Raw genomic sequence first — 27,902 nt, 5'->3', positions numbered from 1 at the left:
GCCCGTGGCATTTAAACGATGGCCAATTGGCACTAAGGGGCCTAAAGTGTGCCCAGAAAATATCCCCCACACCATTACACCACCACCACCAGCCTGCACAGTGGTAACAAGGCATGATGGATACATGTTCTCATTCTGTTTACGCCAAATTCGGACTCTACCATTTGAATGTCTCAACAGAAATCGAGACTCATCAGACCAGGCAACATTTTTCCAGTCTTCAACAGTCCAGTTTTGGTGAGCTCGTGCAAATTGTAGCCTCTTTTTGCTATTTGTAGTGGAGATGAGTGGTACCCGGTGGGGTCTTCTGCTGTTGTAGCCCATCCGCCTCAAGGTTGTGCGTGTTGTGGCTTCACAAATGCTTTGCTGCAGACCTCGGTTGTAACGAGTGGTTATTTCAGTCAACGTTGCTCTTCTATCAGCTTGAATCAGTCGCCCATTCTCCTCTGACCTCGAGCATCAGCAAGGCATTTTCGCCCACAGGACGGCCGCATACTGGAGGTTTTTCCCTTTTCACACCATTCTTTGTAAACCCTAGAAATGGTTGTGCGTGAAAATCCCAGTAACTGAGCAGATTGTGAAATACTCAGACCGGCCCGTCTGGCACCGACAGCCATGCCACGCTCAAAATTGCTTAAATCACCTTTCTTTCCCATTCTGACCTTCAGTTTGGAGTTCAGGAGATTGTCTTGACCAGGACCACAACCCTCCATGCATCGCATTAATGAGACATAGAACAGGTGTTCCTAATAATTCTATGAGTGTATATACTACACTTGTGTTTTTTGCTTGGGAAAGGCTCTATGGATGAGCCGAAACGTCGCTGTATTGTGCCACATGGGTAAATACATTTTTCATTTAGCCTGTACCCTGGGACATAGCACCCATTTGTAATTTGGATAGTCGGTGCTGCCACTTTTTTCATTACATATATAATGTGGGGTATTGCTCTGGTAGACAGGCTGCGGACGCAGTCACAAAGTCTTTAACTTAAACAGTTCGGTGTTTATTCACACATAAGAAAAAACTAAATGGCCGTTCACAGTCTTGGAGTTTGTTCACATCATGCAATGTCCATAGGACATAATCTTCACCTGGTTAGCAGTTCTCCACCCGCAGGCTTTAGGGCCTGTTTCCCGGCATGCGGCTCTCAGCCCTTTAGCACGGCATAAATTCATAGGTCCCAAAACAAAGAGACTCCTCAGCTTCTCTGTCAGATGGAGGATAAACCACACCCTGCTGAGACTGCTGGCTGGGTTTTATATCGGCCAAAACGACCCGGCCTGGAGCGTGGGGAGAAGCCACCCACCCAGCACTTTGGCTACTCCCAGTAAGAGCCGGCCCGGATCAGCTTTACAGCCACACTAACAACAAATAGTGTCAGTCAGCACTAACTGCCGCTGACACTCAATACTACAATATATATATATATACACTCACCTAAAGAATTATTAGAAGCACCTGTTCTATTTCTCATTAATGCGATTATCTAGTCAACCAATCACATGGCAGTTGCTTCGATGCATGTCGGGTCTTGGTCCTGGTCAAGACAATGTCCTGAACTCCAAACTGAATGTCAGAATGGGAAAGAAAGGCGATTTAAGCAATTTTGAGCGTGGCATGGCTGGTGGTGCCAGACGGGCCGGTCTGAGTATTTCACAATCTGCTCAGTTACTGGGATTTTCACGCACAACCATTTCTAGGGTTTACAAAGAATGGTGTGAAAAGGGAAAACCTCCAGTATGCGGCGGTCCTGTGGGCGAAAATGCCTTGTTGATGCTGGAGGTCAGAGGAGAATGGCCGACTGATTCAAGCTGATAGAAGAGCAACGTTGACTGAAATAACCATTCGTTACAACCGAGGTCTGCAGCAAAGCATTTGTGAAGCCACAACACGCACAACCTTGAGGCGGATGGTCTACAACAGCAGAAGACCCCACCGGGTACCACTCATCTCCACTACAAATAGGAAAAAGAGGCCACAATTTGCACGAGCTCACCAAAATTGGACTGTTGAAGACTGGAAAAATGTTGCCTGGTCTGATGAGTCTCGATTTCTGTTGAGACATTCAAATGAGTAGAGTCCGAATTTGGCGTAAACAGAATGAGAACATGTATCCATCATGCCTTGTTACCACTGTGCAGGCTGGTGGTGGTGGTGTGATGGTGTGGGGGATGTTTTCTGGGCACACTTTAGGCCCCTTAGTGCCAATTGGGCATCGTTTAAATGCCACGGGCTACCTGAGCATTGTTTCTGACCATGTCCATCCCTTCATGACCACCATGTACCCGTCCTCTGATGGCTACTTCCAGCAGGATAATGCACCATGTCACAAAGCTCCAATCATTTCACATTGGTTTCTTGAACATGACAATGAGTTCACTGTCCTAAAATGGCCCCACAGTCACCAGATCTCAGCCCAATAGAGCATCTTCGGGATGTGGTGGAACTGGAGCTTCGTGCCCTGGATGTGCATCCCTCAAATCTCCATCAACTGCAAGATGCTATCCTATCAATATGGGCCAACATTTCTAAAGATGCTATCAGCACCTTGTGGAATCAATGCCACGTAGAATTAAGGCCGTTCTGAAGGCAAAAGGGGGTCCAACACCGTATTAGTATGGTGGTCCTAATAATTCTTTAGGTGACTGTATGTGTGTATATATATATATATATAGACAGAGGTGATCATACATATAAACGGAGGTGATTGCGGTATATATACTGTATATATAAAAAATCACCTCTGTCCCCCAGGATTCTCTTTTCCCCAGGATCTCTCTTTTCCCCAGGATTTCTCTTTTTCCCAGGATTTCTCTTTTTCCCCAGGATTTCTCTTTTTCCCCAGGATTTCTCTTTTTCCCCAGGATTTCTCTTTTTCCCCAGGATTTCTCTTTTTCCCCAGGATTTCTCTTTTTCCCCAGGATCCCTCTTTTTCCCCAGGATTTCTCTTTTCCCCAGGATCTCTCTTTTCCCCAGGATTTCTCTTTTTCCCAGGATTTCTCTTTTCCCCAGGATTTCTCTTTTTCCCCAGGATTTCTCTTTTTCCCCAGGATTTCTCTTTTTCCCCAGGATCTCTCTTTTTCCCCAGGATTTCTCTTTTTCCCCAGGATTTCTCTTTTTCCCAGGATTTCTCTTTTTCCCCAGGATTTCTCTTTTTTCCCAGGATTCTCTTTTTCCCCAGATTTCTCTTTTTACCCAGGATTTCTCTTTTTCCCCAGGATCCCTCTTTTTCCCCAGGATTTCTCTTTTTCCCAGGATTTCTCTTTTTTCCCCAGGATTTCTCTTTTTCCCCAGGATTTCTTTTTTCCCCAGGATTTCTCTTTTTCCCCAGGATTTCTCTTTTTCCCAGGATTTCTCTTTTTCCCAGGATTTCTCTTTTTCCCAGGATTTCTCTTTTTCCCAGGATTTCTCTTTTCCCCAGGATTTCTCTTTTTCCCCAGGATCTCTCTTTTCCCAGGATTTCTCTTTTCCCCAGGATCTCTCTTTTTCCCAGGATTTCTCTTTTTCCCAGGATTTCTCTTTTTCCCCAGGATTTCTCTTTTTCCCCAGGATCTCTCTTTTCCCCAGGATTTCTCTTTTTCCCCAGGATTTCTCTTTTTCCCGGTATTTCTCTTTTTCCCAGGATTTCTCTTTTTCCCAGGATTTCTCTTTTTCCCCAGGATCCCTCTTTTTCCCCAGGATTTCTCTTTTTCCCGGTATTTCTCTTTTTCCCCAGGATTTCTCTTTTTCCCCAGGATCTCTCTTTTCCCCAGGATTTCTCTTTTTCCCAGGATCTCTCTTTTTCCCCAGGATTTCTCTTTTTCCCAGGATCCCTCTTTTTCCCCAGGATCTCTCTTTTCCCCAGGATTTCTCTTTTTCCCAGGATCTCTCTTTTTCCCCAGGATTTCTCTTTTTCCCAGGATCCCTCTTTTCCCCAGGATTTCTCGCTGCATTTAGGATTGTCGTTATCCATTCACAGCATGGACTCACAGCTGAGTGGCAGGTGTGTAGACGGGCAGCTTGCTCTGTGGGCAGCCAATGACAGCGCTCTGCTCAGATCTGCGAGAAGCCAATCGTGTCTGGCCTTTTATGTTCTGCCTGGAGAAGCAGGAAGTGGGATGCAGAGCTCGGAGTCACCTTAGCATCATGGCTGCTGGTCCTGGAGATTGCAGGAGGAGACTCTGCTTCTTCTAGGCTCTGTCCAGCCTCACTGTGTGCTGAGGCAGTGCTGCAGTGCTGGATCAATGCAGAGCCCGACAGGAGGAGGATGATGTCAAGACCCTGAAGGATATATCAGTGATCAGCTGGAGATGTCTCTGCACACATCAGGGTGAGCTTCACTCCATCTCCTCAGGACAAGGCTGACAATAGACGTAGCCATGTTGGAAGAAGCAGCACAGAGGTGGCATCCCACCCATGTCCAGGTGACAGTGCTACAGGCCCGAGACCTCCACCCAAAAGGCAAGCATGGCACTAATGACACCTACACCATCATCCAGCTGGGCAAGGAGAAGTATTCCACCTCAGTGGTGGAGAAAAGCCTCAGTCCGGTATGGAAGGAAGAGGCGTCCTTTGAGCTGCCGGGCCTCATGTCCGAGGACAGTCCCGATCAGTACCAGCTGCTGCTGACCGTCATGCACCGCTCTCTGGTGGGCCTCGACAAGTTCCTGGGACAGGTGTCCATCAACCTCAACAGCATCTTCGAGAAAAGGGAGCGACAGAAGACAGAGTAAGTCAGGACTAATGCCCGGGTACATGGGGGATCGGCACATGCCCAGCTGGAAGTTAGTGGCATACAGGCCTCCGGAATGTGGACCACGAAGCGGGAAAACCAGCTCGACAAGAGCTGAAATTCCATCTGCACCGGCCACATTCCTGACCCATCTCTTATCACTGCCGGACTCCGGCCACATTCCCGACCCATCTCTTATCACTGCCGGACTCCGGCCACATTCCTGACCCATCTCTTATCACTGCCGGACTCCGGCCACATTCCTGACCCATCTCTTATCACTGCCGGACTCCGGCCACATTCCTGACCCATCTCTTATCACTGCCGGACTCCGGCCACATTCCTGACCCATCTCTTATCACTGCCGGACTCCGGCCACATTCCTGACCCATCTCTTATCACTGCCGGACTCCGGCCACATTCCTGACCCATCGCTTATCACTGCCGGACTCCGGTCACATTCCTGACCCATCTCTTATCACTGCCGGACTCCGGACACATTCCCGACCCATCGCTTATCACTGCCGGACTCCGGCCACATCCCTGACCCATCTCTTATCACTGCCGGACTCCGGCCACATTCCTGACCCATCTCTTACCACTGCCGGACTCCGGCCACATTCCTGACCCATCTCTTATCACTGCCGGACTCCGGCCACATTCCTGACCCATCTCTTACCACTGCCGGACTCCGGCCACATTCCTGACCCATCTCTTACCACTGCCGGACTCCGGCCACATTCCTGACCCATCTCTTATCACTGCCGGACTCCGGCCACATTCCTGACCCATCTCTTACCACTGCCGGACTCTGGCCACATTCCTGACCAATCTCTTACCACTGCCGGACTCCGGCCACATTCCTGACCCATCTCTTACCACTGCCGGACTCCGGCCACATTCCTGACCCATCTCTTATCACTGCCGGACTCCGGCCACATTCCTGACCCATCTCTTATCACTGCCGGACTCCGGCCACATTCCTGACCCATCTCTTACCACTGCCGGACTCCGGCCACATTCCTGACCCATCTCTTACCACTGCCGGACTCCGGCCACATTCCTGACCCATCTCTTATCACTGCCGGACTCCGGCCACATTCCTGACCCATCTCTTATCACTGCCGGACTCCGGCCACATTCCTGACCCATCGCTTATCACTGCCGGACTCCGGCCACATTCCTGACCCATCGCTTACCACTGCCGGACTCCGGCCACATTCCTGACCCATCTCTTATCACTGCCGGACTCCGGCCACATTCCTGACCCATCGCTTATCACTGCCGGACTCCGGCCACATTCCTGACCCATCGCTTACCACTGCCGGACTCCGGCCACATTCCTGACCCATCTCTTATCACTGCCGGACTCCGGCCACATTCCTGACCCATCTCTTACCACTGCCGGACTCTGGCCACATTCCTGACCAATCTCTTACCACTGCCGGACTCCGGCCACATTCCTGACCCATCTCTTACCACTGCCGGACTCCGGCCACATTCCTGACCCATCTCTTATCACTGCCGGACTCCGGCCACATTCCTGACCCATCTCTTATCACTGCCGGACTCCGGCCACATTCCTGACCCATCTCTTACCACTGCCGGACTCCGGCCACATTCCTGACCCATCTCTTACCACTGCCGGACTCCGGCCACATTCCTGACCCATCTCTTATCACTGCCGGACTCCGGCCACATTCCTGACCCATCTCTTATCACTGCCGGACTCCGGCCACATTCCTGACCCATCGCTTATCACTGCCGGACTCCGGCCACATTCCTGACCCATCGCTTACCACTGCCGGACTCCGGCCACATTCCTGACCCATCTCTTATCACTGCCGGACTCCAGCCACATTCCTGACCCATCTCTTATCACTGATAGAGATCTACTGAGAAACCCTGAGTGTTAGGCCCCTTTCACACGGGCGAGTTTTCCGCGCGGGTGTGATGCGTGACGTGAACGCATTGCACCCGCACTGAATCCGGATCCATTTACTTTAATCGGGCTGTGTACATGAGCGCTGGTTTTCACAAATCACTTTTGCGTTGCGTGAAAATCGCAGCATGTTCTATATTCCGTGTTTTTCACACAACGCAGGCCCCATAGAAGTGAATGTGGCTGAGTGAAAATCGCATCACATCCGCAAGCAAGTGCGGCTGGAATGCGTGTTCACAGATGGCTGCTAAGAGATGTTTTTAAACTTTAGTTTTTTATCACGTGTGTGAAAAACGCATCAAAACGCATTGCACGGGAAAAACTAAACGCAATCGCAGACAAAACTGACTGACTTTGCTTGCGAAATCACGCATTTTTCACTGAACGCATTCGCAACGCATCCGGACCTAATCCGCTCACGCTCGTCTGCAAGGGGCCTTAGAGATCTACCGAGACACCCCGAGTGTTAGAGATCTACCGAGACACCCCGAGTGTTAGAGATCTACCGAGACACCCCGAGTGTTAGAGATCTACCGAGACACCCCGAGTGTTAGAGATCTACCGAGACACCCCAGAGTGTTAGAGTTCTACCGAGACACCCCAGAGTGTTAGAGATCTACCGAGACACCCCGAGTGTTAGAGATCTACCGAGACACCCCGAGTGTTAGAGATCTACCGAGACACCCCAGAGTGTTAGAGTTCTACCGAGACACCCCAGAGTGTTAGAGATCTACCGAGACACCCCAGAGTGTTAGAGATCTACCGAGACACCCCAGAGTGTTAGAGATCTACCGAGACACCCCAGAGTGTTAGAGATCTACCGAGACACCCCAGAGTGTTAGAGATCTACCGAGACACCCCAGAGTGTTAGAGATCTACCGAGACACCCCAGAGCGTTAGAGATCTACCGAGACACCCCAGAGTGTTAGTGATCTACACCCCGAGTGTTAGCGATCTACCGAGACACCCCGAGTGTTAGAGATCTACCGAGACACCCCAAGCATAGCACATGATGTACCAGCAGAGGTTCAGTGGAGCTTTGGAGGTGACTGGAGTAGAAGACATGATGTACCAGCAGAGGGTCAGTAAAGCTTTGGAGGTGACTGGAGCATAAGACATGATGTACCAGCAGAGGTTCAGTAGAGCTTTGGAGGTGACTGGAGTATAAGACATGATGTACCAACAGAGGATCAGTGAAGCTTTGGGGGTGACTGGAGTAGAAGATATTATGTACCAGCAGAGGTTTAGTGAAGCTTTGGAGGTGACTGGAGTATAAGACATGATGTACCAACAGAGGATCAGTGAAGCTTTGGGGGTGACTGGAGTAGAAGATATTATGTACCAGCAGAGGTTCAGTGGAGCTTTGGGGGTGACTGGAGCATAAGACATGATGTACCAGCAGAGGTTCAGTGAAGCTTTGGAGGTGACTGGAGTAGAAGACATGATGTACCAGCAGAGGTTCAGTGAAGCTTTGGAGGTGACTGGAGTAGAAGACATGATGTACCAGCAGAGGTTCAGTGGAGCTTTGGGGGTGACTGGAGTAGAAGACATGATGTACCAGCAGAGGTTCAGTGGAGCTTTGGGGGTGACTGGAGCATAAGACATGATGTACCAGCAGAGGTTCAGTGAAGCTTTGGAGGTGACTGGAGTAGAAGACATGATGTACCAGCAGAGGTTCAGTGGAGCTTTGGAGGTGACTGGAGTAGAAGACATGATGTACCAGCTGAGGTTCAGTGAAGCTTTGGAGGTGACTGGAGTAGAAGACATGATGTACCAGCAGAGGTTCAGTGGAGCTTTGGAGGTGACTGGAGTAGAAGACATGATGTACCAGCAGAGGTTCAGTGGAGCTTTGGAGGTGACTAGAGTAGAATACATCACGTACCAGCAGAGGTTCAGTGGAGCTTTGGGGGTGACTGGAGCATAAGACATGATGTACCAGCAGAGGTTCAGTGGAGCTTTGGGGGTGACTGGAGCATAAGACATGATGTACCAGCAGAGGTTCGGTGGAGCTTTGGAGGTGACTAGAGTAGAATACATCATGTACCAGCAAAGGTTCAGTAGAGCTTTGGAGGTGACTGGAGTAGAAGACATGATGTACCAACAGAGGATCAGTGAAGCTTTGGGGGTGACTGGAGTAGAAGATATTATGTACCAGCAGAGGTTCAGTGAAGCTTTGGAGGTGACTGGAGTAGAAGACATGATGTACCAGCAGAGGTTCAGTGAAGCTTTGGAGGTGACTGGAGTAGAAGACATGATGTACCAGCAGAGGTTCAGTGAAGCTTTGGAGGTGACGGGAGTAGAAGACATGATGTACCAGCAGAGGTTCAGTGAAGCTTTGGGGGTGACTGGAGTAGAAGACATGATGTACCAGCAGAGGTTCAGTGGAGCTTTGGGGGTGACTGGAGCATAAGACATGATGTACCAGCAGAGGTTCAGTGAAGCTTTGGAGGTGACTGGAGTAGAAGACATGATGTACCAGCAGAGGTTCAGTGGAGCTTTGGAGGTGACTGGAGTAGAAGACATGATGTACCAGCTGAGGTTCAGTGAAGCTTTGGAGGTGACTGGAGTAGAAGACATGATGTACCAGCAGAGGTTCAGTGGAGCTTTGGAGGTGACTGGAGTAGAAGACATGATGTACCAGCAGAGGTTCAGTGGAGCTTTGGAGGTGACTAGAGTAGAATACATCACGTACCAGCAGAGGTTCAGTGGAGCTTTGGGGGTGACTGGAGCATAAGACATGATGTACCAGCAGAGGTTCAGTGGAGCTTTGGGGGTGACTGGAGCATAAGACATGATGTACCAGCAGAGGTTCGGTGGAGCTTTGGAGGTGACTAGAGTAGAATACATCATGTACCAGCAAAGGTTCAGTGAAGCTTTGGAGGTGACTGGAGTAGAAGACATGATGTACCAGCAGAGGTTCAGTGAAGCTTTGGAGGTGACTGGAGTAGAAGACATGATGCACCAGCAGGGGTTCAGTGGAGCTTTGGAGGTGACTAGAGTAGAAGACATGATGCACCAGAAGGGGGTTCAGTGGAGCTTTGGAGGTGACTAGAGTAGAAGACATGATGTACCAGCAGAGGTTCAGTGGAGCTTTGGGGGTGACTGGAGCATGAGACATGATGTACCAGCAGAGGTTCAGTAGAGCTTTGGAGGTGACTGGAGTAGAAGACATGATGTACCAGCAGAGGTTCAGTCCTGTGGTCCCAGCCCCCGCACATAATGGTATAATGGGGGGATTTGTGCCTTCCTTTCATGGCCCTGGGGGGCTCCAGCTTCTGGGTAATGACTCCTCCCGGTGGCGGAGCAGCACTCACTCTGTGCTCATTACAAAGGGCTGGAATTTAACCGTTAATTAGATCTGAGCAGAGAAGCTTTGGAGGTGACTGGAGTTGAAGACATGATGCACCAGCAGGGGTTCAGTGGAGCATAAGACATGATGTACCAGCAGAGGTTCAGTGAAGCTTTGGAGGTGACTGGAGTAGAAGACATGATGTACCAGCAGAGGTTCAGTGGAGCTTTGGGGGTGACTGGAGTAGAAGACATGATGTACCAGCAGAGGTTCAGTGGAGCTTTGGGGGTGACTGGAGCATAAGACATGATGTACCAGCAGAGGTTCAGTGAAGCTTTGGAGGTGACTGGAGTAGAAGACATGATGTACCAGCAGAGGTTCAGTGGAGCTTTGGAGGTGACTGGAGTAGAAGACATGATGTACCAACAGAGGTTGAGTGAAGCTTTGGAGGTGACTGGAGCAGAAGACATGATGTACCAGCAGAGGTTCAGTAGAGCTTTGGAGGTGACTGGAGTAGAAGACATGATGTACCAGCAGAGGTTCAGTAGAGCTTTGGAGGTGACTGGAGTAGAAGACATGATGTACCAGCAGAGGTTCAGTAGAGCTTTGGAGGTGACTGGAGTAGAAGACATGATGTACCAGCAGAGGTTCAGTAGAGCTTTGGAGGTGACTGGAGTAGAAGACATGATGTACCAGCAGAGGTTCAGTGGAGCTTTGGAGGTGACTGGAGTAGAAGACATGATGTACCAGCAGAGGTTCAGTAGAGCTTTGGAGGTGACTGGAGTAGAAGACATGATGTACCAGCAGAGGTTCAGTAGAGCTTTGGAGGTGACTGGAGTAGAAGACATGATGTACCAGCAGAGGTTCAGTAGAGCTTTGGAGGTGACTGGAGTAGAAGACATGATGTACCAGCAGAGGTTCAGTAGAGCTTTGGAGGTGACTGGAGTAGAAGACATGATGTACCAGCAGAGGTTCAGTAGAGCTTTGGAGGTGACTGGAGCAGAAGACATGATGTACCAGCAGAGGTTCAGTGGAGCTTTGGGGGTGACTGGAGCATAAGACATGATGTACCAGCAGAGGTTCAGTGGAGCTTTGGAGGTGACTGGAGTAGAAGACATGATGTACCAGCAGAGGTTCAGTCTTGTGGTCCCAGCCCCCGCACATAATGGTATAATGGGGGGATTTGCGCCTTCCTTTCATGGCCCTGGGGGGCTCCAGCTTCTGGGTAATGACTCCTCTCGGTGGCGAAGCAGCACTCGCTCTGTGCTCCATTACAAAGGGCTGGAATTTAACCCTTAATTAGATCTGAGCAGGAATAACAACTGCGCTCTGAGGGGCCACAAGTACTGGCCCCTGTAAATGAGGGCGAGACAATGGCTGCAGAGGGGAGAGGATACAATGTTACTGGTGGAGGAGATACATTGTTACTGGTGGAGCAGATACATTGTTACTGGTGCAGTAGATACATTGTTACTGGTGGAGCAGATACATTGTTACTGGTGCAGTAGATACATTGTTACTGGTGCAGTAGATACATTGTTACTGGTGGAGCAGATACATTGTTACTGGTGGAGCAGATACATTGTTACTGGTGCAGTAGATACATTGTTACTGGTGCAGTATATACATTGTTTCTGGTGCAGTAGATACATTGTTACTGGTGGAGCAGATACATTGTTACTGGTGGAGCAGATACATTGTTACTGGTGCAGCAGATACATTGTTACTGGTGCAGTAGATACATTGTTACTGGTGCAGCAGATACATTGTTACTGGTGCAGCAGATACATTGTTACTGGTGCAGTACATACATGGTTACTGGTGCAGTAGATACATTGTTACTGGTGAAGAAAATACATTGTTACTGGTGAAGAAAATACATTGTTACTGGTGGAGCAGATACATTGTTACTGGTGGAGCAGATACATTGTTACTGGTGCAGTAGATACATTGTTTCTGGTGCAGAAGATACATTGTTACTGGTGGAGCAGATACATTGTTACTGGTGGAGCAGATACATTGTTACTGGTGGAGCAGATACATTGTTACTGGTGGAGCAGATACATTGTTACTGGTGGAGCAGATACATTGTTACTGGTGGAGCAGATACATTGTTACTGGTGGAGCAGATACATTGTTACTGGTGCAGTAGATACATTGTTACTGGTGAAGAAAATACATTGTTACTGGTGAAGAAAATACACTGTTACTGGTGGAGCAGATACATAGTTACTCCACCAGTAATAGTAGTGCTCCCAGTAATAGCAATAGTAATGCCCCCATTATTGCTCCCAGTAATAGTAATGCCCCCATTAGTGCCCCCAGTAATAGTAATGCCCCCATTAGTGCCCCCAGTAATAGTAATGCCCCCATTAGTGCCCCCAGTAATAGTAATGCCCCCATTAGTGCCCCCAGTAATAGTAATGCCCCTTTAGTGCCCCCAGTATTAATGATGCCCCCATTAGTGCCCTCAATGTTAATAATGCCCAATTAGTGCCCCCCAATATTAATAATGCCCCATTAGTGCCCCCAATATTAATAATGCCCCATTAGTGCCCCCAGTAATAGTAATGCCCCCTTTAGTGCCCCCAGTATTAATGATGCCCCCATTAGTGCCCTCAATGTTAATGAGGCCCCATTAGTGCCCCCAGTAATAGTAATGCCCCCTTTAGTGCCCCCAGTATTAATGATGCCCCCATTAGTGCCCTCAATGTTAATGAGGCCCCATTAGTGCTCCCAGTAATAGTAATGCCCCCATTAGTGCCCTCAATATTAATAATGTCCCATTAGTGCCCCCCAATATTAATAATGCCCCATTAGTGCCCCCAATATTAATAATGCCCCATTAGTGCCCCCAGTAATAGTAATGCCCCCTTTAGTGCCCCCATTTTTAATGATGCCCCCATTAGTGCCCCCAATATTATTAATGCCCCATTAGTGCCCTCAATGTTAATGATGCCCCCATTAGTGCCCTCAATGTTAATGATGCCCCATTAGTGCCCCCAGTAATAGTAATGCCCCCTTTAGTGCCCCCAGTTATCATGATGCCCCCATTAGTGCCCCCAATATTATTAATGCCTCATTAGTGCCCCCCAATATTAATAATGCCCCATTAGTGCCCCCAGTAATAGTAATGCCCCCTTTAGTGCCCCCAGTATTAATGATGCCCCCATTAGTGCCCTCAATGTTAATGATGCCCCCATTAGTGCCCTCAATGTTAATGATGCCCCATTAGTGCCCCCAGTAATAGTAATGCCCCCTTTAGTGCCCCCAGTTATCATGATGCCCCCATTAGTGCCCTCAATGTTAATGATGCCCCCATTAGTGCCCCCAATATTAATAATGCCCCATTAGTGCCTCCTTCTCTCTCCCCTCCTCCATTTGCTGGCGCTGCTGTGCGCGCCCTGGAAGCTCAGGAGGGTCCTGTCCCCCAGTCAGCAGTGTTCACAGCGGCGCCTTCTAATGGAGGAGGGGAGGTTAGTGGCTGTACTGAAGAGCGCCCCCCAATGGAAGCCTCATTACTAACAGGCCTGGAGGCAGCACAACTCCCAGCATGTCCGGACCATTATTATGTAATATCTGAGCATGTTGCAGGAGGGAAAGGAGGAGAGGACTACAACTCCCAGCATGTCTGGACCATGATTATGTAATAATGGAGCATGTTACAGGAGGTATAAGAGGAGAGGACTACAACTCCCAGCATGTCTGGACCATGATTATGTAATATCTGAGCATGTTACAGGAGGTATAAGAGGAGAGGACTACTACTCCCAGCATGTCTGGACCATGATTATGTAATATCGGAGCATGTTACAGGAGGTATAAGAGCAGAGGACTACAACTCCCAGCATGTCTGGACCATGATTATGTAATATTTGAGCATGTTACAGGAGGTATAGGAGGAGAGGACTACAACTCCCAGCATGTCTGGACCATGATTATGTAATATTTGAGCATGTTACAGGAGGTATAGGAGGAGAGGACGACAACTCCCAGCATGTCTGGACCATGATTATGTAATATCTGAGCATGTTACATGAGGTATAGGAATAGGAGAAAAGGACTACTACTCCCAGCATGTCTGGACCATTATGTGATAGAGCACACTATATAAGGTATAAGAGGAGAGGACTACAACTCCCAGCATTTCCCAGGCCCTTACACTGAATCCATGTGTCTTCCCTTCTCCTCACAGAAGCCATCACAGGTCTACAGCAGGACTCCTCTGTAATGCTAAGCTCCACCCCTCTGGGCGGGTCACATGATGATGATGACCTCATCAAAGGTCCTTCAGCAGGACTTTTCTGCACTGTTTAGCTCCACCCCCTGAATGGGTCACATGACGGTTACGTCATCACAGGTCCTTCAACTCTGAAGATGCTGCTGGTGTCAGAACTTCTAAATGGACTGCAGAGCGCAGCGCTGAGGTATAGATGACTATATACAGGTGTAGTCGGGGTCAGAGGTGGTGATTGGACCTAACGCTCTCTGTATATGATGCAGGTGTCCTATATACAGGTGTAGTCGGGGTCAGAGGTGGTGATTGGTCCTAACGCTCTCTGTATATGATGCAGGTGTCCTATATACAGGTGTAGTCGGGGTCAGAGGTGGTGATTGCTCCTAACGCTCTCTGTATATAATGCAGGTGTCCTATATACAGGTGTAGTCGGGGTCGGAGGTGGTGATTGGTCCTAACGCTCTCTGTATATGATGCAGGTGTCCTATATACAGGTGTAGTCGGGGTCAGAGGTGGTGATTGCTCCTAACGCTCTCTGTGTATAATGCAGGTGTCCTATATACAGGTGTAGTCGGGGTCAGAGGCCGTGATTGCTCCTAACGCTCTCTGTATATGATGCAGGTGTCCTATATACAGGTGTAGTCGGGGTCAGAGGTGGTGATTGGTCCTAACGCTCTCTGTATATGATGCAGGTGTCCTATATACAGGTGTAGTCGGGGTCAGAGGTGGTGATTGGACCTAACGCTCTCTGTATATGATGCAGGCGTCCTATATACAGGTGTAGTCGGGGTCAGAGGTGGTGATTGGTCCTAACGCTCTCTGTATATAATGCAGGTGTCCTATATACAGGTGTAGTCGGGGTCAGAGGTGGTGATTGGACCTAACGCTCTCTGTATATGATGCAGGTGTCCTATATACAGGTGTAGTCGGGGTCAGAGGTCGTGATTGGTCCTAACGCTCTCTGTATATGATGCAGGTGTCCTATATACAGGTGTAGTCGGGGTCAGAGGTCGTGATTGGTCCTAACGCTCTCTGTATATGATGCAGGTGTCCTATATACAGGTGTAGTCGGGGTCAGAGGTGGTGATTGGTCCTAACGCTCTCTGTATATGATGCAGGTGTCCTATATACAGGTGTAGTCGGGGTCAGAGGTCGTGATTGGTCCTAACGCTCTCTGTATATAATGCAGGCGTCCTATATACAGGTGTAGTCGGGGTCAGAGGTCGTGATTGCTCCTAACGCTCTCTGTATATGATGCAGGCGTCCTATATACAGGTGTAGTCGGGGTCAGAGGCCGTGATTGCTCCTAACGCTCTCTGTATATGATGCAGGCGTCCTATATACAGGTGTAGTCGGGGTCAGAGGCCGTGATTGCTCCTAACGCTCTCTGTATATGATGCAGGCGTCCTATATACAGGTGTAGTCGGGGTCAGAGGTCGTGATTGGTCCTAACGCTCTCTGTGTATGATGCAGGTGTCCTATATACAGGTGTAGTCGGGGTCAGAGGTGGTGATTGCTCCTAACGCTCTCTGTATATGATGCAGGTGTCCTATATACAGGTGTAGTCGGGGTCAGAGGTGGTGATTGCTCCTAACGCTCTCTGTATATGATGCAGGTGTCCTATATACAGGTGTAGTCGGGTCAGAGGTCGTGATTGGTCCTAACGCTCTCTGTATATAATGCAGGTGTCCTATATACAGGTGTAGTCGGGGTCAGAGGTCGTGATTGCTCCTAACGCTCCCTGTATATGATGCAGGTGTCCTATATACAGGTGTAGTCGGGGTCAGAGGTCGTGATTGGTCCTAACGCTCTCTGTATATAATGCAGGTGTCCTATATACAGGTGTAGTCGGGGTCAGAGGTTGTGATTGGTCCTAACGCTCTCTGTATATGATGCAGGCGTCCTGTATACAGGTGTAGTCTGAGTCAGAGGTCGTGATTGGTCCTAACGCTCTCTGTATATGATGCAGGTGTCCTATATACAGGTGTAGTCGGGGTCAGAGGTCGTGATTGGTCCTAACGCTCTCTGTGTATAATGCAGGTGTCCTATATACAGGTGTAGTCGGGGTCAGAGGTCGTGATTGGTCCTAACGCTCTCTGTATATAATGCAGGCGTCCTGTATACAGGTGTAGTCGGGTCAGAGGTGGTGATTGCTCCTAACGCTCTCTGTATATGATGCAGGCGTCCTGTATACAGGTGTAGTCTGAGTCAGAGGTCGTGATTGGTCCTAACGCTCTCTGTATATGATGCAGGTGTCCTATATACAGGTGTAGTCGGGGTCGGAGGTCGTGATTGCTCCTAACGCTCTCTGTGTATGATGCAGGTGTCCTATATACAGGTGTAGTCGGGGTCAGAGGTCGTGATTGGTCCTAACGCTCTCTGTGTATAATGCAGGTGTCCTATATACAGGTGTAGTCGGGGTCAGAGGTCGTGATTGGTCCTAACGCTCTCTGTATATGATGCAGGCGTCCTGTATACAGGTGTAGTCTGAGTCAGAGGTCGTGATTGGTCCTAACGCTCTCTGTATATGATGCAGGTGTCCTATATACAGGTGTAGTCGGGGTCAGAGGTCGTGATTGGTCCTAACGCTCTCTGTGTATAATGCAGGTGTCCTATATACAGGTGTAGTCGGGGTCAGAGGTCGTGATTGGTCCTAACGCTCTCTGTATATGATGCAGGCGTCCTGTATACAGGTGTAGTCTGAGTCAGAGGTCGTGATTGGTCCTAACGCTCTCTGTATATGATGCAGGTGTCCTATATACAGGTGTAGTCGGGGTCGGAGGTCGTGATTGCTCCTAACGCTCTCTGTGTATGATGCAGGTGTCCTATATACAGGTGTAGTCGGGGTCAGAGGTGGTGATTGCTCCTAACGCTCTCTGTATATGATGCAGGTGTCCTATATACAGATGTAGTCGGGGGTCAGAGGTGGTGATTGCTCCTAACGCTCTCTGTATATAATGCAGGTGTCCTATATACAGGTGTAGTCGGGGTCAGAGGCCGTGATTGCTCCTAACGCTCTCTGTGTATAATGCAGGTGTCCTATATACAGGTGTAGTCGGGGGTCAGAGGTGGTGATTGGTCCTAACGCTCTCTGTGTATAATGCAGGCGTCCTATATACAGGTGTAGTCGGGGTCAGAGGCCGTGATTGCTCCTAACGCTCTCTGTATATGATGCAGGTGTCCTATATACAGGTGTAGTCGGGGTCAGAGGTCGTGATTGGTCCTAACGCTCTCTGTGTATGATGCAGGAGTCCTATATACAGGTGTAGTCGGGGTCAGAGGCCGTGATTGCTCCTAACGCTCTCTGTGTATAATGCAGGTGTCCTATATACAGGTGTAGTCGGGGTCGGAGGTCGTGATTGCTCCTAACGCTCTCTGTATATGATGCAGGTGTCCTATATACAGGTGTAGTCGGGGTCAGAGGTGGTGATTGCTCCTAACGCTCTCTGTATATGATGCAGGTGTCCTATATACAGATGTAGTCGGGGGTCAGAGGTGGTGATTGCTCCTAACGCTCTCTGTATATAATGCAGGTGTCCTATATACAGGTGTAGTCGGGGTCAGAGGCCGTGATTGCTCCTAACGCTCTCTGTGTATAATGCAGGTGTCCTATATACAGGTGTAGTCGGGGGTCAGAGGTGGTGATTGGTCCTAACGCTCTCTGTGTATAATGCAGGCGTCCTATATACAGGTGTAGTCGGGGTCAGAGGCCGTAATTGCTCCTAACGCTCTCTGTATATGATGCAGGTGTCCTATATACAGGTGTAGTCGGGGTCAGAGGTCGTGATTGGTCCTAACGCTCTCTGTGTATGATGCAGGCGTCCTATATACAGGTGTAGTCGGGGTCAGAGGCCGTGATTGCTCCTAACGCTCTCTGTGTATAATGCAGGTGTCCTATATACAGGTGTAGTCGGGGTCAGAGGTGGTGATTGGTCCTAACGCTCTCTGTATATAATGCAGGTGTCCTATATACAGGTGTAGTCGGGTCAGAGGTCGTGATTGGTCCTAACGCTCTCTGTATATAATGCAGGTGTCCTATATACAGGTGTAGTCGGGTCGGAGGTCGTGATTGGTCCTAACGCTCCCTGTATATAATGCAGGTGTCCTATATACAGGTGTAGTCGGGGTCAGAGGTCGTGATTGGTCCTAACGCTCTCTGTATATAATGCAGGTGTCCTATATACAGGTGTAGTCGGGGTCAGAGGTCGTGATTGGTCCTAACGCTCTCTGTATATAATGCAGGTGTCCTATATACAGGTGTAGTCGGGTCGGAGGTCGTGATTGGTCCTAACGCTCCCTGTATATAATGCAGGTGTCCTATATACAGGTGTAGTCGGGGTCAGAGGTCGTGATTGGTCCTAACGCTCTCTGTATATAATGCAGGTGTCCTATATACAGGTGTAGTCGGGTCAGAGGCCGTGATTGGTCCTAACGCTCTCTGTATATAATGCAGGTGTCCTATATACAGGTGTAGTCGGGGTCAGAGGCCGTGATTGTTCCTAACGCTCTCTGTATATGATGCAGGTGTCCTATATACAGGTGTAGTCGGGGTCAGAGGTGGTGATTGGTCCTAACGCTCTCTGTATATGATGCAGGTGTCCTATATACAGGTGTAGTCGGGGTCAGAGGTCGTGATTGTTCCTAACGCTCTCTGTATATGATGCAGGTGTCCTATATACAGGTGTAGTCGGGGTCAGAGGTCGTGATTGGTCCTAACGCTCTCTGTATATGATGCAGGCGTCCTATATACAGGTGTAGTCGGGGTCAGAGGCCGTGATTGCTCCTAACGCTCTCTGTATATGATGCAGGTGTCCTATATACAGGTGTAGTCGGGGTCAGAGGCCGTAATTGCTCCTAACGCTCTCTGTATATGATGCAGGTGTCCTATATACAGGTGTAGTCGGGGTCAGAGGTGGTGATTGGTCCTAACGCTCTCTGTATATGATGCAGGCGTCCTATATACAGGTGTAGTCGGGGTCAGAGGTCGCTATTGGTCCTAACGCTCTCTGTATATGATGCAGGCGTCCTATATACAGGTGTAGTCGGGGTCAGAGGTCGTGACTGGTCCTAACGCTCTCTGTATATGATGCAGGCGTCCTATATACAGGTGTAGTCGGGGTCAGAGGTCGCTATTGGTCCTAACGCTCTCTGTATATGATGCAGGCGTCCTATATACAGGTGTAGTCGGGGTCAGAGGTGGTGATTGGTCCTAACGCTCTCTGTATATGATGCAGGCGTCCTATATACAGGTGTAGTCGGGGTCAGAGGTCGCTATTGGTCCTAACGCTCTCTGTATATGATGCAGGCGTCCTATATACAGGTGTAGTCGGGGTCAGAGGTCGTGATTGGTCCTAACGCTCTCTGTATATGATGCAGGTGTCCTATATACAGGTGTAGTCGGGGTCAGAGGTGGTGATTGGTCCTAACGCTCTCTGTATATGATGCAGGTGTCCTATATACAGGTGTAGTCGGGGTCAGAGGTCGTGATTGGTCCTAACGCTCTCTGTATATGATGCAGGCGTCCTATATACAGGTGTAGTCGGGGTCAGAGGTCGCTATTGGTCCTAACGCTCTCTGTATATGATGCAGGCGTCCTATATACAGGTGTAGTCGGGGTCAGAGGTCGTGACTGGTCCTAACGCTCCCTGTATATGATGCAGGTGTCCTATATACAGGTGTAGTCGGGGTCAGAGGTCGTGATTGGTCCTAACGCTCTCTGTATATGATGCAGGTGTCCTATATACAGGTGTAGTCGGGGTCAGAGGTCGTGATTGGTCCTAACGCTCTCTGTATATGATGCAGGTGTCCTATATACAGGTGTAGTCGGGGTCAGAGGCCGTGATTGTTCCTAACGCTCTCTGTATATGATGCAGGCGTCCTATATACAGGTGTAGTCGGGGTCAGAGGTTGTGATTGGTCCTAACGCTCTCTGTATATGATGCAGGTGTCCTATATACAGGTGTAGTCGGGGTCAGAGGTGGTGATTGCTCCTAACGCTCTCTGTATATAATGCAGGTGTCCTATATACAGGTGTAGTCGGGGTCAGAGGTCGTGACTGGTCCTAACGCTCCCTGTATATGATGCAGGTGTCCTATATACAGGTGTAGTCGGGGTCAGAGGTCGTGATTGGTCCTAACGCTCTCTGTATATGATGCAGGTGTCCTATATACAGGTGTAGTCGGGGTCAGAGGTCGTGATTGGTCCTAACGCTCTCTGTATATGATGCAGGTGTCCTATATACAGGTGTAGTCGGGGTCAGAGGCCGTGATTGGACCTAACGCTCTCTGTATGTAATGCAGGTGTCCTATATACAGGTGTAGTTGGGGGTCAGAGGCCGTGATTGCTCCTAACGCTCTCTGTATATAATGCAGGTGTCCTATATACAGGTGTAGTCGGGGTCAGAGGTGGTGATTGGTCCTAACGCTCTCTGTATATGATGCAGGCGTCCTGTATACAGGTGTAGTCGGGGTCAGAGGTCGTGATTGGTCCTAACGCTCTCTGTATATAATGCAGGTGTCCTATATACAGGTGTAGTCGGGGTCAGAGGTCGTGATTGGTCCTAACGCTCTCTGTATATAATGCAGGCGTCCTATATACAGGTGTAGTCGGGGTCAGAGGTCGTGATTGGTCCTAACGCTCTCTGTGTATAATGCAGGTGTCCTATATACAGGTGTAGTCGGAGTCAGAGGTCGTGATTGGTCCTAACGCTCTCTGTATATGATGCAGGCGTCCTATATACAGGTGTAGTCGGGGTCAGAGGTCGTGATTGGTCCTAACGCTCCCGTATATAATGCAGGCGTCCTATATACAGGTGTAGTCGGGGTCAGAGGTCGTGATTGTTCCTAACGCTCTCTGTATATGATGCAGGTGTCCTATATACAGGTGTAGTCGGGGTCAGAGGTCGTGATTGGTCCTAACGCTCCCGTATATAATGCAGGCGTCCTATATACAGGTGTAGTCGGGGTCAGAGGTCGTGATTGTTCCTAACGCTCTCTGTATATGATGCAGGTGTCCTATATACAGGTGTAGTCGGGTCAGAGGTCGTGATTGGTCCTAACGCTCTCTGTATATAATGCAGGTGTCCTATATACAGGTGTAGTCGGGGTCAGAGGTCGTGATTGGTCCTAACGCTCTCTGTATATGATGCAGGTGTCCTATATACAGGTGTAGTCGGGGTCAGAGGTCGTGATTGCTCCTAACGCTCTCTGTATATGATGCAGGTGTCCTATATACAGGTGTAGTCGGGGTCAGAGGTGGTGATTGCTCCTAACGCTCTCTGTATATGATGCAGGTGTCCTATATACAGGTGTAGTCGGGTCAGAGGTCGTGATTGGTCCTAACGCTCTCTGTATATGATGCAGGTGTCCTATATACAGGTGTAGTCGGGGTCAGAGGTGGTGATTGGTCCTAACGCTCTCTGTGTATGATGCAGGCGTCCTATATACAGGTGTAGTCGGGGTCAGAGGTCGTGATTACTCCTAACGCTCCCTGTATATAATGCAGGTGTCCTATATACAGGTGTAGTCGGGGTCAGAGGTCGTGATTGCTCCTAACGCTCCCTGTATATGATGCAGGTGTCCTATATACAGGTGTAGTCGGGGTCAGAGGTGGTGATTGGTCCTAACGCTCTCTGTATATGATGCAGGTGTCCTATATACAGGTGTAGTCGGGGTCAGAGGTGGTGATTGCTCCTAACGCTCTCTGTATATGATGCAGGTGTCCTATATACAGGTGTAGTCGGGGTCAGAGGTCGTGATTGGTCCTAACGCTCTCTGTATATGATGCAGGTGTCCTATATACAGGTGTAGTCGGGGTCAGAGGTCGTGATTGGTCCTAACGCTCTCTGTATATGATGCAGGTGTCCTATATACAGGTGTAGTCGGGGTCAGAGGTCGTGATTGGTCCTAACGCTCCCTGTATATGATGCAGGTGTCCTATATACAGGTGTAGTCGGGGTCAGAGGTGGTGATTGGTCCTAACGCTCTCTGTATATAATGCAGGTGTCCTATATACAGGTGTAGTCGGGGTCAGAGGCCGTGATTGCTCCTAACGCTCTCTGTATATGATGCAGGTGTCCTATATACAGGTGTAGTCGGGGTCAGAGGTGGTGATTGGTCCTAACGCTCCCGTATATAATGCAGGCGTCCTATATACAGGTGTAGTCGGGGTCAGAGGTCGTGATTGTTCCTAACGCTCTCTGTATATGATGCAGGTGTCCTATATACAGGTGTAGTCGGGGTCAGAGGTGGTGATTGGTCCTAACGCTCTCTGTATATAATGCAGGTGTCCTATATACAGGTGTAGTCGGGGTCAGAGGCCGTGATTGCTCCTAACGCTCTCTGTATATGATGCAGGTGTCCTATATACAGGTGTAGTCGGGGTCAGAGGTGGTGATTGGTCCTAACGCTCCCGTATATAATGCAGGCGTCCTATATACAGGTGTAGTCGGGGTCAGAGGTCGTGATTGTTCCTAACGCTCCCTGTATATGATGCAGGTGTCCTATATACAGGTGTAGTCGGGGTCAGAGGTTGTGATTGGTCCTAACGCTCCCTGTATATGATGCAGGTGTCCTATATACAGGTGTAGTCGGGTCAGAGGTCGTGATTGGTCCTAACGCTCTCTGTATATAATGCAGGTGTCCTATATACAGGTGTAGTCGGGGTCAGAGGTCGTGATTGGTCCTAACGCTCTCTGTATATGATGCAGGTGTCCTATATACAGGTGTAGTCGGGGTCAGAGTTCGTGATTGCTCCTAACGCTCTCTGTATATGATGCAGGTGTCCTATATACAGGTGTAGTCGGGGTCAGAGGTGGTGATTGCTCCTAACGCTCTCTGTATATGATGCAGGTGTCCTATATACAGGTGTAGTCGGGGTCAGAGGTCGTGATTGGTCCTAACGCTCTCTGTATATGATGCAGGTGTCCTATATACAGGTGTAGTCGGGGTCAGAGGTGGTGATTGGTCCTAACGCTCTCTGTATAATGCAGGTGTCATGTATACAGGTGTAGTCGGGTCAGAGTTCGTGATTGGTCCTAACGCTCTCTGTATATGATGCAGGTGTCCTATATACAGGTGTAGTCGGGGTCAGAGGCCGTAATTGGTCCTAACGCTCTCTGTATATGATGCAGGTGTCCTATATACAGGTGTAGTCGGGGTCAGAGGTGGTGATTGGTCCTAACGCTCTCTGTGTATAATGCAGGTGTCCTATATACAGGTGTAGTCGGGGTCAGAGGTCGTGATTGGTCCTAACGCTCTCTGTATATGATGCAGGTGTCCTATATACAGGTGTAGTCGGGGTCAGAGGTCGTGATTGGTCCTAACGCTCTCTGTATATGATGCAGGTGTCCTATATACAGGTGTAGTCGGGGTCAGAGGTCGTGATTGGTCCTAACGCTCTCTGTATATGATGCAGGTGTCCTATATACAGGTGTAGTCGGGGTCAGAGGTGGTGATTGGTCCTAACGCTCTCTGTATAATGCAGGTGTCATGTATACAGGTGTAGTCGGGTCAGAGGCCGTGATTGGTCCTAACGCTCTCTGTATATGATGCAGGCGTCCTATATACAGGTGTAGTCGGGGTCAGAGGTGGTGATTGGTCCTAACGCTCTCTGTATATGATGCAGGTGTCCTATATACAGGTGTAGTCGGGGTCAGAGGCCGTAATTGGTCCTAACGCTCTCTGTGTATGATGCAGGTGTCCTATATACAGGTGTAGTCGGGGTCAGAGGTGGTGATTGGTCCTAACGCTCTCTGTATATGATGCAGGTGTCCTATATACAGGTGTAGTCGGGGTCAGAGGTCGTGATTGGTCCTAACGCTCTCTGTGTATAATGCAGGTGTCCTGTATACAGGTGTAGTCGGGGTCAGAGGTCGTGATTGGTCCTAACGCTCCCGTATATAATGCAGGCGTCCTATATACAGGTGTAGTCGGGGTCAGAGGTCGTGATTGTTCCTAACGCTCTCTGTATATGATGCAGGTGTCCTATATACAGGTGTAGTCGGGGTCAGAGGTGGTGATTGGTCCTAACGCTCTCTGTATATGATGCAGGTGTCCTATATACAGGTGTAGTCGGGGTCAGAGGTCGTGATTGGTCCTAACGCTCTCTGTATATGATGCAGGTGTCCTATATACAGGTGTAGTCGGGTCAGAGGTCGTGATTGGTCCTAACGCTCTCTGTATATAATGCAGGTGTCCTATATACAGGTGTAGTCGGGGTCAGAGGTCGTGATTGGTCCTAACGCTCTCTGTGTATAATGCAGGTGTCCTATATACAGGTGTAGTCGGGGTCAGAGGTCGTGATTGGTCCTAACGCTCTCTGTATATGATGCAGGTGTCCTATATACAGGTGTAGTCGGGGTCAGAGGCCGTAATTGGTCCTAACGCTCTCTGTGTATGATGCAGGTGTCCTATATACAGGTGTAGTCGGGGTCAGAGGTTGTGATTGGTCCTAACGCTCTCTGTGTATGATGCAGGTGTCCTATATACAGGTGTAGTCGGGGTCAGAGGTGGTGATTGGTCCTAACGCTCTCTGTGTATGATGCAGGTGTCCTATATACAGGTGTAGTCGGGGTCAGAGGTGGTGATTGGTCCTAACGCTCTCTGTGTATGATGCAGGTGTCCTATATACAGGTGTAGTCAGGGTCAGAGGTCGTGATTGGTCCTAACGCTCTCTGTATATGATGCAGGTGTCCTATATACAGGTGTAGTCGGGGTCAGAGGTGGTGATTGGTCCTAACGCTCTCTGTGTATGATGCAGGTGGTACAAGTTGGAGTCAAAGCCCGGGAAGAGGAAGAAGGAGCGGGGGGAGCTGATGGTCAACGTGCAGTTCATGAGGAATAACCTGACGGCCAGTATGTTTGACCTCTCCATGAAGGATAAGACCCGCTCTCCATTTGCACGTCTCAAGGACAAAATGAAAGGAAGAAAACCAGATGGATCGGACACCTCGTCGGCCATCGTCCCCGGCAGCGTCAGCGAGCGGCACAGCGTCTGCGAGCCCAAGGGTCCCGAAATCCAGATGAAGAATAAGCCCAAGAAGCCGTTCCTCCTGGGAGCTCAGCGCCTGTCCTCGGCTCATTCCATGTCGGATTTATATGGTCCTCCGCCCGCTCAGCCGAGCTCAGGAGGACACCCGCCAAAACATGCTCTGGACTCCATCAGCTCTGCAGAGGAGAATGGTAAGACTTAATCTGGATTTACCCGATCCCACTGAACGTCCGATTGTCAGGATGAAGCCTTCCTTTCTGACAGTCGTCTGACTCGTCAGTGGAGGAGACACATTTACATGCAGCGATCCCCTCCACAGTATAGGGAGCAGCGATCCCCTCCACAGTATAGGGAGCAGCGATCACTAATGCCTTCGCTCATCCTCATATAGAAGTGTTCTTTTCCTACAGTCGAGACACATTTACATGTAGCGATCCCCTCCACAGTATAGGGTAATGTCCTCTGTGTGTGTGTATATATATATATATATATATATATATATATATATATATAAATATATACAGTATTCTGCCCTCTGTAGTATATACAGTATACTCTCCTCTGTAGTATATATATACTGTGTACTGTCCGCTGTAGTATATGTACAGTATAGTGTCCTCTGTAGTGTGTGTATATATATATATATATATATATATACAGTATGCTGTCCTCTGTAGTATATATACAGTATACTCTCCTCTGTTGTGTGTGTGTATATATATATATATATATACAGTATACTCTCCTCTGTAGTGTGTGTATGTGTATATATATATATATATATATATATATATATATATACTGTGTACTGTCCGCTGTAGTATATATACAGTGCACTCTCCTCTGTAGTATATACAGTATACTGTACTCTGTAGTGTGTGTATACACATATATATATATATATATATATATATATATATACAGTGTACTGTCCGCTGTAGTATATATACAGTATACTGTCCTCTGTAGTGTGTATATATATATATATATATATATATATATATACAGTATACTGTCCTCTGTAGTATATATACAGTATACTCTCCTCTGTTGTGTGTGTGTGTGTGTGTGTGTGTGTGTGTGTGTATATATATATATATATATATATATATATATATATACAGTATACTCTCCTCTGTAGTGTGTGTGTATATATATATTTATATACTGTGTACTGTCCGCTGTAGTGTATATATATATATATATATATATACAGTATACTCTCCTCTGTAGTATATATACAGTATACTGTCCTCTATAGTGTATATATATATATATATATACTGTGTACTGTCCGCTGTAGTATATATACAGTATACTCTCCTCTGTAGTATATACAGTATACCCTCCTCTGTAGTATATACAGTATACTCTCCTCTGTAGTATGTGTGTGTATATATATATATATATATATATATATATATATACTTACTGTGTACTGTCCGCTGTAGTATATATACAGTATACTCTCCTCTGTAGTGTGTATGTGTGTGTATATATATATGTAACGGATCTCCTAGCACCCCGACCGGGTACCTCCGTCGATAGATGCTCCTAGTGCTTTCCGAGGACTCCAAGCACTCCACTTGACACCGTACGCCCTGCAGACCCCACGAACCGCCGCAGCTTGGTTGGGGTCTCACCGTCCTCCACCCACGCTGGACCTACGACAAGGCTCCAGGCTCCAGTGGGTGAACCTCTCCTACAGCCAGAGAGCAGGAACAGCTCTTACAAGAGCTAGTAGTTATGCCAGGGGAGTATAGCAAATCTTCAGCGTATAGCAATTCCCCAGTTTGATCAGTTATCCAAACACCAGTCTCAGCATGATGAAGGATAAAACAGGCACCTTTATTGAGGGCTACTCGCCCGTATTTATACAGGTCTCCATCTGGTGGACACGCCCCCAGGGGACCAGAATGGAGACTGCGACACACCGAACAGATACAAAACATCCCCACAATGCATCATGGTTTCCTCCTCTCTGCCCCAGAGACAACCGGGGGATAATCCAATTATCTCTCAGGACAAAGGGGAGATCGCCAATACACACGTGGGGACAACAGGACAGGAATCACCACCCAAACACACAATGGCACACCCCCACAGCAAACACAGACATGTAACATATCCCCAGATAGCTCAAGTCTGAGTGCATATCATTAGGTGACTGGCACTCAGAATACACGAATACAATACTATTAGCTATCTGGGTGCCCTCACATAACATACAATTTAACCGAACGCATAATAACATAAAATACAATTCTACAGACAGATTTAAGCTGTGCGGCCGGCCTGTCTTCTTTAAAGTTACTATGGGCCATAATCCTGAGGCAAGAGGCTAGCAACCAGCCCCCTCCAAAACACCGTGGCGAGGTTGGTTTCGTCACACATCTCCCCCTTCCAGGGAAGACTAACCAGATACCTGACCTCACGGTCAGTACCTGAGTTAGTCTGGCAGTCCAACCACAACCCCATACTGGACCTGTTGAATTTTGGGGCCTGGCTCTGTTCTGTATGTCCCCAGCTGTTGAGCGGGCATCTGCGACTCCTTGCTGCCTTGTGGTTCTCCAGCTTGGAGCTGTAGGTACTTGGTGGGCAGAGGCCGACTGCGCTCTGCCCAGATGCCAGCTCTTCCGCTGGGGTCGCTTGTGGGGAGTCCGGCTGTGGAGAAGAGGATAGGGGAGGGCAGAGGCCGACTGCACTCTGCCCTGATGCCAGCTCTTCCTCT

The 27,902-nt window shown here is 48.8% G+C and overlaps 1 protein-coding gene across 2 annotated transcripts in view; it reads left to right on the top strand.

Annotated features, from left to right (window-relative positions):
- Positions 1 to 4,095: 4,095 nt before the first annotated feature.
- RAB11FIP2 (RAB11 family interacting protein 2) overlaps positions 4,096 to 27,902 on the top strand; it is a 54,986-nt gene continuing 31,179 nt past the window's right edge. For both annotated transcript variants that reach the window (XM_044298737.1, XM_044298736.1), the window contains exons 1-2: positions 4,096 to 4,711; positions 24,941 to 25,362. In XM_044298737.1, coding sequence (XP_044154672.1) covers positions 4,362 to 4,711; positions 24,941 to 25,362 — 772 coding nt within the window. In that variant the 5' untranslated portion in view covers positions 4,096 to 4,361. The remainder of the gene's footprint in view (positions 4,712 to 24,940; positions 25,363 to 27,902) is intronic.

The sequence above is a fragment of the Bufo gargarizans genome, chromosome 6, assembly GCF_014858855.1.
Source record: "Bufo gargarizans isolate SCDJY-AF-19 chromosome 6, ASM1485885v1, whole genome shotgun sequence".
Lineage (NCBI taxonomy): Eukaryota > Metazoa > Chordata > Amphibia > Anura > Bufonidae > Bufo > Bufo gargarizans.
This window is presented reverse-complemented; position numbering and strand designations above follow the sequence as displayed.